The 13817-nt window shown below is 36.9% G+C and overlaps 1 protein-coding gene across 1 annotated transcript in view; it reads right to left on the bottom strand.

Moving 5' to 3' along the window:
- Positions 1–13817, bottom strand: part of CD302 (CD302 molecule) — a 31662-nt gene that overhangs the window by 13753 nt on the left and 4092 nt on the right. Inside the window, exon 2 of the mRNA XM_069495123.1 lies at positions 4912–5022. Within this exon, the coding sequence (XP_069351224.1) occupies positions 4912–5022 (111 nt within the window). The remainder of the gene's footprint in view (positions 1–4911; positions 5023–13817) is intronic.

Genomic DNA, 13817 nt, shown 5'->3' with positions numbered 1-13817 from the left:
AATGTAACACAAGAAATGTGAAAAATTTAATCTCACTGGTAAAAAGATGAAAATAAAAATAGGCAGACTTTCAGACTTGCAGATTAAACAGTGCTGGCCTTCAGTGCAGAAAAATAGGAACTAATCACTGGCCAGTTAGAGTAAAAATTAGTACCACCTTTTTGGAGAGAATTTGGCAAGATGTATCAAAAGCTCTAAAAAAAAAAAAGTACATACTCTTTGACCCAGCAATCCTTATGCTTTAAGCTAAGATAATCATTGGCTTTGTGCTCAAATAGGCACTATCATTAATGTTCATCACATATTATTTATGACACTAAAAAGACTAGAAATAATACCCAATGTCACAGGATTCATTAAATCAATTATGGTATATCTATATGGTTGAGTAATGTGCCGTTATTAGGAAATATGTATTCTATATTTACTGCCATGGAAAGATATTTTTAAGGGAAAATGTAGATTACAGAAGAGTTTGCCTTGTATGGTTCCATTTTTATCTTACAAAAGATTTATTAAGGCCTGGCTCAGTGGCTTATGCCTGTAATCCTAGCACTCTGGGAGGCCAAGGCAGGAGAATTGCTTGAGCTCAGGAGTTTGAGACCAGCCTGAACAAAAGTGAGACCCCATCTCTACTAAAAATAGAAAAATTAGCTGGGTGTTGTGGCATGCGCCTGTAGTCCCAGCTACTTGGGAAGCTGAGACAAAAGGATCACTTGAGCCCAGGAGTCTGCGGTTGCAGTGAGCCACAATGACACGAGTGTACTGTACTCTACCAAGGGCAACACAGTGAGACTGTCTCAAAAAAAAAAAAAAAAATTATTAAAATATATTTACATAGAGAAAAAAGTCTAGAAGCATAGTTAAAATGTAAAATGTTAATCATTATTATTATTAACAGGGTGGTACAATTTAGGGTGTTTTTGTTTAATTTTTAAAATATTTGCATATATGTTTTTCCAAGTTTTCTATAATGATCATGCATTAATTGGATAATTAAGAAAGAACTTTTAAAGAAAAAATAAGACTAAGCTTTGAAACACTAAATAATTAGTCCAAAGACAGAATTCAGCAAGGTTCTCTCACTGAATTATTTCTCAATTTTTCAAAACTCCATGATTTTTTTTTTTTTAAGCATTCCAGCTGCTATTACCTCCTATCTGTTAAATATCATACAGACTTTTGATTTGTTTTACCCTAATACTTGTGAAATGTGACCAAAATGCCACTCTAGAAAAATCCTCAAGGGAAATATTTAACTAGGTTATAGTTTAGGCTTACGTATCCAGACATGAGTTTTTTATCCTTTTCTCTGACCTTGTAGCAGCCAATGGAACGTTAATGATTTTTAACGGCGTAATCTAATTAAATACTGTATAGACTTAAATTACTATATCAGGCAAATAAGACACTTTCATTTTCTTTAACAAATGACAGCATAAATCCCCAAAGAATGCATGCGCTCTTGCAAATTTTTTTCACAATGCATTACCAGTGACACTCCCTGCTGAGAAGTAATTTGGGTCTTTAATTCTCTTTATGCCTTGTGACACAGTTCATACATCACAAAAAGAAAAGATTGAAAATATTTATTGTTATAACAGATAATGTATAAATTAAAGGTAAATGTTGCAAAATAAGACAAATGTTAGCTTCTCACAATTATTTTCCTAAATGAGAAATGGTAGCAAAAATAAGAAGTAACATCAGGTAAATTAGCACAAAGCACTGGGAATCTTTATAAATATAGCTCTCTGAAACCCAAAAAGTAACAAGTCACTTATTTTCTACACCCTAAATGATAGGTTTAATATGTGATTTTGTATGGCAGTGAGGATTTTATCCAAATGTAAATATTCTAGTATTCTTTATGCTTTTTCTTCATACATAGCAGAGAAAACACAATTCATATCAACCTGCTGTTTTAAACCAAAACACTACCCTAGTCAAAATTAAGTAACAGTAAGACTAAATTTAGCTAATTTTCTGATTCATCAATGTAATAGGTATTTCCAGTATGGAACCAAATGTCTAGAATTAGCAAATAAATGGAAGGGTTATTAGAAATGTATGAGAAACTTTAAAAAATCAATTCAGTAAGACAAACTGAATTTTAAAATGTTTGGGAAAAAGATATAATTTTCTTTAGACACAAGACAAATTTTATAAGCATATCTATATACAATTTAAAATTACTAAATGGCTACCCTGCTTCAACAAGTAGAATTAATGGACTATGAAACAAGCAATCAAAAATCAGGCCACAAAGTTTTTGGGTGTTTTTAATGGAGTTTTGCTTGACTTGCTAAAGAAAACAACAACTACCTTCAGTTGCATCATAGAGGAAGTCAGTCAACAAGTATTAATTATGCCTCTGTATAATCAACAGCTGCTTAACTGTTTATAAATGTAAGAGCTGAACAATGAACTTTGATCTTGTAGTTCATACAAGCTATTAAGGGTATAGGAACATGTCTTTTTCTTGTCTCTCAGCCTCCAACATAATTTATGTTATTGAAATGTATGTTTATGTCTAAGTAAACCTAATATAAATTGGTGGTTTTTTGAGGGACAGAAAATAGTTGTAGGAAACCCCATTTTAAAAATCTTATAAAACCAGCAAAATTGCTATTATTTTATTCCATTGACTTGAAATAAAACCATATTGGCATGTTGGAAATTTTGTCTTGTTTTCAAAGAGCAAATGTTTAACACCATTTTTCAAAGGAATTTTTCAAAAGGAAATAATGGATATGTATTAAGTACTATGTGGCTCTTTAATAGAATTAAAATTCTATGTGTACACTTATATCCTTCTACAATAAGTGAATACAATTTTGATTAAAGCACCCCTAATACAATGTGATGCATTCTTCCAAAATGTTATATTAGTGGGTTGTCAGAAATTGTGTTTTTTAGGTAAAGAGCATTTCTAAATGCTGGAGTTGTGAATATGCCCAAGACAAAATTTAATGAAATGATTAAGAGATTTCTTAGGAATCATATAGTAATAAAAAGCATCCTTAAAGAATCAAGGACTCTCATGTCACCAGCTGAGATATTTCAGATGAAAAAGATGCTAGCTCCCATCACAGTTTCAGCTAACAAGTGTCTCAAAAATTAGAGGCTTAATAAAAGGATGCACTTTGAGCCAAAAAGCCAAATACATAAACAGCTTCCAAGCACACCTTTTAAAAAATGACATTTTTTTATTTAAAATATTTCACAATGTCAAATTATATTTCCCAGAAACACTGTGTGTGTATGCTGTAGCAAACAGCCTTTTCTCCCTCCTGTTTATCAAATCTCAAAACTTAATATTTAGGAGTGCTTTTAATACAAGGAAAGATCTTGTGTAAATTTCTGATAAATGTCAACACTCTATGTTGAAGGAGAACTTGGCAATCTTAAAACCCTCTCTAACTTTTTAAGGAACCTCTATAATATTTTCCATAATGGCTATACTAATTTACATTCCTACCAACAGGGTTGGTAGGAAGGGTTCCTTTTCTCCACATCCTGGCCAGCACATCTCTTTTGTCTTTTTGATAATAACCATTCTAACAGGTATGAGTTGATATCTCATTGTGGTTTTGATTTGCATTTCCCTAATGATTAGTGATGTTGAGCATTTTTCATATACCTATTGGCCATCTGTATATCTTCCTTTGAGAAATTCAGGTCATTTGCCCATTTTTAATCAGTTTATTTGTTTTCTTGCTATTGTGCTGAGTTCTTATATATTTTGGATATGAATCCCTTATCAGCTGTATGATTTGCAAATATTTTCTCCCATTTCATAGGTTGTCTATTCATTTTGTTGATTGTTTTCTTTGCTTACAGAAGCTTTTTAGTTTGATACAATTCCATTTGTCTCTTTTTGCCTTTGTTGCCCATGCTTTGGGGTCATACTCAAATAATCACTGCCCAGACCAATGTCATGGAGCTTTTGCTCTATATTTCTTCTAGTAGTTTTACAGTTTAGTGTCTTATGTTTGTCTTCATTCCATTTTCAGTTGATTTTTGCATATGATATGAGACAAAGGTCCAATTTCATTCTTCTACATGTGGATATCCAGTTTTCTCAACACCATTTATTAAAGAGACTGTCCTTTCCTCATTGTGCATTCTTGGCATCTTTGTCAAAAATCAATTGACTGTAAATGTGTGGATTTATTTCTGGGCTCTCTATTCTGTTCCACTGGTCAATGTGTATGTTTTTATGTCAGTACCATGCTGGGCTTTTTGTTTTGTTTACTATTTTTTTTTGATTCATAATAGATGTTCATAGTTTGGGGGTTTGCAAATAGCCTTTTTATCATTTTTCCTTAACGTACTCTTCTTTACCATAGTCTCACTTTATGGTCCTATGTAGTCTTGATTTCTGCCCACACTGTATGCCTGAAATAGCACTTGCAGAGCAGAATAACAAAGTAATTAAGAACTCTAAGCCTAAAATCCAACAGTCCTAGATTTGAATCCTGGCTCTGTCAATTATTACCTGTGTGACCTTGTACAACTAACTGAATTTAATTTCTTCTCTTGATAAAGGAAGATAATAATAAACTACTTTGATGGGTTTGTTATGATAATTAAAGCCAGGTAAAATATACAATGTGCTGAAGCACAGTGCTTGGCACAGGATATGCACATTAAATAGACACTAATGTTGCTAAGCTTCTGTCACTTCTATTTTGGACAATATTGTCCAACAGCTGTCTTCCAACTTCAGGATTAAATGTATACTCAATTTCACTGCCTATGGCTTGTGTGTTGTAGAATAAAAGCTATATATTAATTCTAACTACCCAGTTAAAAGTGAGATACAACAAAATAATTTTTTAAAAGAAATTAGTGAACACTATTTACTAATCTGTAAAAACACACACACAAAAAGAATAAGCCCCTTACCACGGTCAGTACACTGCTTTCTGACATCCTCTATGCTTTCTACTTTGATAGCTTCTTGAAGAAAAATGTAACAACTGCCCTGGAACTGAACCCAGGTAGATGAAGGACAGTCTGTGGAAAAAGAAAAACCATATTAAGTAACTTAAGAATAAGAATTACATGAATTCCCTAAAGTAAGGAAATTAGATATTAAATTTTCACATCCACAAAAAGGCAATTTCCCTTATTAAATCTTTGTTAAAATAAGAAATCAGTGTAGTAGGAATTTGTTTCTCTCCATTTTACATGTAGGAAAAGAGAAATGTGCCAATGATTCTCTTCTGATTTGACAGAGCAAAGTTATGTCTTTAGGTTGTTTAGGAATTCAGATATGCAAATTATAGCATTATTACCAAGGCAACTAACTATCAAGGAAGACAACCAATCAGAATTATAGACTTCTCTTTGAAGGTTATCATTGCAATTTATAATAACAATCTCAAAAGTCTTAAGAGTTTTTACAAGGCCCTCTTGTTCAAATTATACCTCCAAGAACAAAGACCAAGTTGCTAGATTATGAATATTCAGACAAGTTTTCATGTTGCACAGGAAAACAAGATTGAAGTTCTTATGAATGTTCTCAATTTAACACTTCATCAAAGCAGTCTTTGAACTAATTCTATGAAAATAGAACCTTATCTCTTCCTCTGTTGCTGTAGAGTAGAAGGGTATCTTCTTCATCTCTACCTTGGTCTCTTTTGGTTCATTATGAACATATACATTTTTAAGCCTAGGCTCTAGAATCTCATTAGTTAGCATTGTAAGCAAAAGTAAGAATGTAAGAACTTGATTTTGCTGGCTAAAATAGAAAAAGGAGAAGAGGATTTTACTTAATTCCAGTGAATACAGAACACAAGCATTAAGCTTCCACATTCTCTTAGGTGTATATAGGTAAAGTCTTAGTGATTTTATCTATATAGGTAAAATATATATATAGGTTTTATTTTTAAGTGCGGTATATATTACATTGTTCATATAAACAAGTAGAAACAAGCCCTACTACAAAGATCAGAATTTACCAATCAGCTACATTAATCTAAATTAATTCAACATTCTTGATTTTACTAAACTCAAAATATGGCAGAGACCATTAGCTGTCCCCAGTACTGACCTCAGTTTCTTATATAGCACAGAGCACATGGCTACCAAACTAGATTATTTCCAGTCTTCTCATAACTTCTGGATAATGAAGTGCAAGCAGAAGTAAAATGTTCAACATGCAGGTCTGGGCCGGGCGCGGTGGCTCACGCCTGTAATCCTAGCACTCTGGGAGGCCGTGGTGGGCGGATCGTTTGAGCTCAGGAGTTTGAGACCAGCCTGAGCAAGCGCGAGACCCTATCTCTACTAAAAATAGAAAGAAATTATATGGACAGCTAAAAATATATAGAGAAAAAATTAGCCGGGCATGGTGGTGCATGCCTGTAGTCCCAGCTACTCGGGAGGCTGAGACAGGAGGATCACTTGAGCCCAGCAGTTTGAGGTTGCTGTGAGCTAGGCTGACGCCACAGCACTCACTCTAGCCTGGGCAACAGAGTGAGACTCTGTCTCAAAAAAAATAAATAAATAAAAAATAAAACATGCAGGTCTGGCCTTTAAAAGGAAGAAGTGTGCGTCCTGTACCGTATTTCCCCTTTCCCAATGGCTAAACTGTATTAGCCATCTTTAATCACGTGGCCAGTGGAAACACCCTAGGAATAACAGACAACAGGATGGAAGGATCCCAGGTGGCGCTGTCATATAACACTCAAACTACAGTGAAAGAGCAAAACTTCTATCTTGTTATGCCATTGTTAATTCAGGTCACTGTTAGAGCACCTGCACTAATAACCTAAGTCATGTAACAGGCTACTGAAAATTACTCCAATGTGTGAGATGTGAGCTTTCTCTGGCCTCGTGCTGTCACTTTTAGTGGTTAAACCATCCAAGATGTATTGGGATGAGGGTAGATGTCCCAAGATACAATTTATTTTATATACAAGTTTTTTTCCTTCCTGCTGTTTGATAAGCACGTGAATTACATGTGTGGCTACCTTGGCTCAAACTCTGGCAGGAATCTAGAACTCTCCCACTATGTGGCTTAAAGATAGTTGAATAGGGATGTTTTAGCAATAAGCACTTTTTGGAAAAATGCTCATTATGAAACATTAAGTAAAAAATCTGGCTGTAAGACTGTATGTACAGTATTGATACCAAGATTTAAACAGCAAGGAAGTTCAGCAAGATTCAGGAATTGGAGATGCCAGACACCTACCTCTTTAAGGAGGAGGGTTCAGAAGGCCTCAAAACAAGGCACTTGGTTGAAAGTCTGCATGTGGCACAGCCAGCTAGACCCTTAGATCCTTTTCTTGAGAAACAACACTCAGCCTTCTCAAGTTCATAATACACTTCTGTTGCCTTCTTTCAAAGTCTCATCTTTACTCAGAGGAAAGGCTTTTATTTCTTCAAATCCACTCTAGGCCATCAAACGTTATTCTGTGTCTGCTCAACCTCTGAGGTCCAGGCCATCTATCTACCCCACCTTCTCCAAGACATCACCACTGGAATTTATTTTGACTCTTGCAAGCTATTTCACCACACAGTTCTTTCTCTCCTAAGCCGCCATCTGACAGCAGTGTAAAGTACTAGAGGAACATGCTTTAAAGTTAGACAGACTTGGGTTTTTATCTTGGTGGTGAGACTTTGGACAACTTACATTATTTCCTGTGTTTCCTCAGGAAAGAAGGAAATAGTATCTACCTCATTGAATTGTTGTGAACATTAGGTAAGATGCTACAAAAAAGCACAGCACAGTGCCTAGTACAAGGAAAGTACTCAAAATACATAGCTTTTGTTAACCATCATCATTCTTGTTAACTTTTCCCCCAGACAGTGACCACTTTGAAAATAGGGACTAAGCCTTATTAATTTTGGGATCCCTAACACCCCATAGCTCTTGGACTATAATAGGATCTTAAATATTTAGCTGAATGAATGAATCTTCTTCCTCATCCTTAAATAGCTTAATTTATCTCTTCTCTTCAAACACTTCCCTTCCTGTGGGTTCCTTTCCTTCTTGAAGCATGTAAAGTTTCTAAAATCCTAAAATATAACTGAATTGACCTTGCTGCCAATTCTAGTACCTTTCCTGGTACACTTTTTAAAAAGTAAACTTTTTATTGAAACACAACATACATACAATGCACACAAGCCATAAATATACAGGTTGGTGAATTTTCATAAAGCACACAGACGCATATAATAATCGACAAAGTGAAGAAACAGAACACTAACCCCTTTTGTACAATTTCTGTTGCTCTTCACTCCTTCTTGCATTTCTGTCTTACTGACTGAGATCATTTTCCACTTGCCTGAAGAAATCCCTTTGGTCTTAAAGTCCAGCTCTACTGGAAAGTCCCTCAGTTCTTGGTATTCTATAAATGTCTCTTTATTGCCTTCATGCTTGATGGATATTTTTGCAAATATGGAATTCTACGATGGCAGCTTTTCTTTCATTTAAGCTGTACAGTTATGTACCACATAAGGACATTTTAGTCAATAACAGACCACATATGCAACAGTAGTCCCGTAAGATTATAATACCATATTTTTATCACATCTTTTCTGTGTTTAGATACACAAATATTTACCACTGTGCTAAAATATCTACAGTATTCAGTCCAGTAGCATGCTGTACAGGTCTGTAGCCAAGGAGCAACAGGCCATAATATACAGCCTAGGTGTGTAGTAGGCTATACCATCTTGGTTTGTGCAAGTATACTTTTTGATGTTTGTATAAGGACAGAATCACCTAAAGATGCATTCCTCAGAACGTATCCCTGTCATTAAGCAATGCATGACTATAATTTTGTTGTTCTGGCTTCCATCTTTTCTATTGAGAAGTTACCTATCTGTCTCATTGTTGCTCTTTGGATGGTAATGTGCTTTTCCCACCTTCTTTCAAGATTTTCTTTGTCTTTGGTTTCTAGCAGTTTTACAGTGGTATGCTTAATTTTTTTTTTTTAATCCTAAGAATTCAAAGCACTTCTTTTCTCATTGGCCCCTTTTGAAAAGTTCTTGGCCATTATCACTTCAAAAGATGCTTCTGCGCTATTCTCTGTCTCCTCCCTTTTTGGGACTCAAATTACATATATGTTACACTTTTTACCATGTCCCATATATCCCTTTTGCCCTTTTCCTTATTGTTAATACTTTTGGCTCTCCATACCATAATCTTGTTCCTTCTGGTTTACTAGTATACTCTTCATTTGCAACTTCACTGAGGGTAGGGGTAATTTCAGTTCTTAATGCTGTTAAACCCATCTATTGAGTTCATAATGTCAGTGACTTTTCAGTTATAAAATTTCCATTTGTTTATATTTTTATAGATTCTCGGTCTCTGGTAAAATTCTCAATTTTATTGTCTATATTACTGAACCTGTCACAGTTAAAGTCCATTTTAGATAACTCTAATTTCTGGGTCACCTATTAGTCTGTTCCCTGCTTCTCCTCCTCACCCCTAAGCTCCCTTGGGTCTGTTTTTTGTTCTGCCTGGTAGCTTTGTATCAAATTCCCATATAGAAAAATTATAGAGTCTCTAAATGATGTTATCCTCCTCTAGAAAGAATTCTAACAGGCAGCTAGCAAAATTCACCTTAATACAATCAAGGGTTAAATCAACTTGAGGAGGTATTATAGTCTTTGCGAAGCCCAATGCCTATGGATCCCAGTTGAAAGCCTGGATAGTAACTAGAGTGTCCTCTTTGGTGAGTTAAAACTGAAATTTTTAGTTTCCTTAACACCATGAGACTGCCACAAACTTTGCTCTGATTTTAGCAACCGTCTTAAGGAGAAAAGCACCACTCACAACATTGGGCTCACCTCAGCAAACTGCCTTAGCAGCTCTCTGATGCCTGCAAACACGATTCTTAGGGAATTTTATCTAGATTTTCTAGTTGTTCTTAGTGGGAGTGTTAGTCTCTCACTCCATTATAGCCAGAAGCAGAATTCCATCCTTTATACATAAACAATATTTGAGTTATATCACGCAGGATAAATAGGAGTTCACTATGCAGAAAAGGAAAAAGAAAAATAAAGTCCAGGCAGAGGGAATACATAAAAGGCAGTGACCAGCACCTAGTAAGGACTCCACTAATATTCGCTGAATGAGTGAGCTAGGATATAAAGGCAGAAAACGAGTAGTCATTTCCAGAATGAAATTCAAATTGAAAGTTATAAGTATAGACACTCTAGATTACAAGCTTTGATTATTCCTTTTCTTCTCTCCCCTACCCCCTGATTTCTTCTGGTTCCTTTTGGTGCTCTTTTTCTTTCACCTTAGGGACTTAAAAAAAAGAAAACTGAAATGGAAAGAGACTCCATTACCACCACATTTTTTGACACCCAAAACATTTTTATAAATCATTGGAAATTCTTGAGCCACGAGTTGATAAATGCTCTCTTGTATTATTTCCAGTCAAAGCTACAGTGTTTTCTCTTGACAACAAATAACTTAAGAATATATAAAAGAGGCCGGGCGCGGTGGCTCACGCCTGTAATCCTAGCACTCTGGGAGGCCGAGGTGGGCGGATCGTTTGAGCTCAGGAGTTCGAGACCAGCCTGAGCAAGAGCGAGACCCCACCTCTACTAAAAATAGAAAGAAATTATATGGACAGCTAAAAATCTATATAGAAAAAATTAGCCGGGCATGGTGGCGCATGCCTGTAGTCCCAGCTACTCGGGAGGCTGAGACAGGAGGATCGCTTGAGCTCAGGAGTTTGAGGTTGCTGTGAGCTAGGCTGACGCCACGGCACTCACTCTAGCCTGGGCAACAGAGTGAGACTCTGTCTCAAAAAAAAAAAAAAAAAAAAAAAAGAATATATAAAAGAGAATTTTTGAAATATTGTTTATATGAAATAAAGCAAGTCTAAATAAGTACAAAAAAATATAATCAATACCCAAGTCAAGTAAAATTTCCAATACACTTGTAGTTCTTATACTTCATAAATTAAAATGATCTCTGATTTCTAAACCACTAATTATAAGTATATTCTTATTTCAGTGGCAGGCTACATGTCAATTCTCCATGAAGTGTCCATCCCTTATCTTCCTGAACTTCTGACTCTTCTGAACTTCTACAGGACTTTTTACTACACTCTGCATGAGAGGGCTTTTCTGGTTACAAGGACTAAAGACGTGATCAGGTCACCCCACGTGATAGGGATTTATTGTGAGGATGCACAGCTAGTAAGAAAGCTGAGGATACTATCTCAGTAGTCAAATGGGCTTAGAGTTCTTATACTCATTCCCATCTTGGGCTGCTGCCTAGCCTAGAGTAGTTAGCTTTTGATTTAGGAAATTATCCTTATTTCAATTAGTTGTGGCTAGGGTGTTGAGCATAATATGGCGCAAATCATAGGGATGTAGGCATATATTAATAAGAACTATGGGTAGTCATTTTTCTTTTGAAAAGGAGCTGTGTTAGCCTTTGATGGCCTACCTATGTACATTTATATGGCACTCATCAAATCCTGCTCCATATGTGGGTGATCTGATACACATCCTGTTTTCCCAAAAGAATTGTTAACAGCATGACAGCAGAGACCATGTCTTAAATCTAACCGTGCTCTCAATAACTATCCCATTGTCTTGAACAGAACACAGGATGGCGTGCATAGAAGTAGGGCAGTGCAGGGCTCTGGTTAAGCACATTAGGCTGTGTAGAAAAGTCTGGCTCTGATTACATGATCTCAGGTACGTTACTTAACTTTACTATGCCCCAGTTACCTTATTTGTAAAATGGGGATGGTAACAGTACCTAACCGAGGGGGTTATCGTGAGAACATTCTAGGCGCTTGGGATTCCACGGTGAACAAAAAGGAAAAAAATTCCTGCCTTCCTAGAGCTTATATTCGAATTGAGGCAAACATACAAAAGCAAGATAAATAAGGAAAATAATGTTAGATGGGGTATTTGTGATCTATTGCTGTGTAACAAATTAGCAGCGTAATGCAAGAAACATTTATCATCTCACACAGTTTCTCTGGGTTAGGAATTCAGAAGCAGCTGCTTATCTCGGTGACGCTGGCTTGGGGTCTCTAATGAAGTTACAGTCAAGTTGTTGTCTAGGGCTGCAGCCCTTTGAAAACTGAACCGGGGCTGGAGGGTCAGCCTCAAGAAGGCTCACTCATATGGACGGTGAGTTGGTGCTGGCTGTGGGCAGGACACTTTACTTCCTCACCATATAGACTCCTCCACAGAGATGCCTGAGGGTCCTTATGACATAGCTAGCGGCTTCCCCCAGAGTGAGTGATTCAAAGGACTGTTCTCCTTTGAGGCAGAAGTGCAATGCCTTTTATAATCCAGTCTTGATTGTTACACTCTGTTATTCCACAATACCCTATTAGTTATTGTGTTGGCCAGGGCTCTCCAGAGAAACACAACCAATAGGAGATATATGCACCAACAGGAGAGAGAGCGGGCAGGGGAGGATTGATATATTATAGGAATTGGCTCACATGGTTATGAAGGCTGAGCAGTTGCACAATCTGCCCTCTGCAAGCTGGACAACCAAGAAAACTGATGGTGTAATTCAGTCTGGGTACAAAGGCCTGCGAACCAGCAGTGGGGAAGCACTGGTGTAAATCCCAGAGTCTGAAGGCCAGAGAACCAGGAGCTCTGATGTCCCAGGGCTGGAGAAGATGGATGTCTTAGCTCAGGCAGAAAGAGGGAACTCTACCTTCCCCAGCCTTTTCATTCTACCCAGGCCCTCAAGGGACTGGATAATACCCAGCCACACTGATGATGGCGGACCTTCTTTACTCAGTGTTACTGTTTCAAATGCTAATCTCTTCCAGAGACACTTCCACATACACCTCCTGAAATCATGTCATAAAATTAACCATCACAGTTATTATAGGTAGCCCTATTCAATGTGGGAGTGGACTATACAAGAGTATGACTACTAGAAAGTTGGAATCTTTGGGAGCCATCTTAGAGGCTGGCAATCACAGATATTGACAAGCACTAAGGAGAAAAAACAGAGAAGCCAGGAGTGGTGGCGCATGCCTGTAGTCCCAGCTACTCAGAGGCAGAGGCAGGAGGACCACTTAAGGCCAGGAGTTCAAGGCTATAGTACTCTATGATCACACCTGTGAAGAGCCGCTGCACTCCAGCCTAGGCAACATAGTGAGACCCATCTCTAAAACAAACCAAAACAACCCCCAAAACACAGAGAAGCAAGATCCCAAGTGTGGGGTAAGGGCTAGGGTTGCAATTTTAGAAAGGTGTCTAGGAAAGGTCTCATTATAAAGATGACACAGGAAGAGCTGAAGGAACTGGAGAAAAAAGTCATGTGGATAGCCAGGTCAGACAAAGCCCCAGCAATGGGAGTAAGTATGATCATGATAATGATAACGAGGTACTCAAAGACCACTGTTGAATAATTAGATAAGCAATACAGAGATGGTCCCCCACTTACAATGGTTGACTTATTTTTCAACTTTACAATGGGTTTATCAGGACATAGCCCCATTATAAGTTGAGGAGCACCTGAATATGATAGTACCAAGAAAAAAAAAAAAAAAGGCTGCATGCAGAAAAGTAGAAAACAGACTATTGACTCACTTCCCCAAAGCTTTCAGTTGCCTTCTCCTTAGGATCATTTCAGCATTAGCAGTAACTCCAGTTAATCAACACAGAACCCCTCTTCTCATGCTATAGATCCAAACATGTGCCCCAGAAATAAGTCTTAAGCACTACTCAAAGGACATGTTGAAAACAGTGTTGAAATAGTGGCTGCATAACTCCTGTGAGGAGAGTTATTGAGGTTCATGCACCTCATGAGCAGAAGGCTAACCTAAGTCGTCTTCAATGCTAAGTATCTTTGCTAT

This window comes from Eulemur rufifrons, chromosome 1, assembly GCF_041146395.1.
Source record: "Eulemur rufifrons isolate Redbay chromosome 1, OSU_ERuf_1, whole genome shotgun sequence".
Classification (NCBI taxonomy): Eukaryota; Metazoa; Chordata; class Mammalia; order Primates; family Lemuridae; genus Eulemur; species Eulemur rufifrons.
This window is presented reverse-complemented; position numbering and strand designations above follow the sequence as displayed.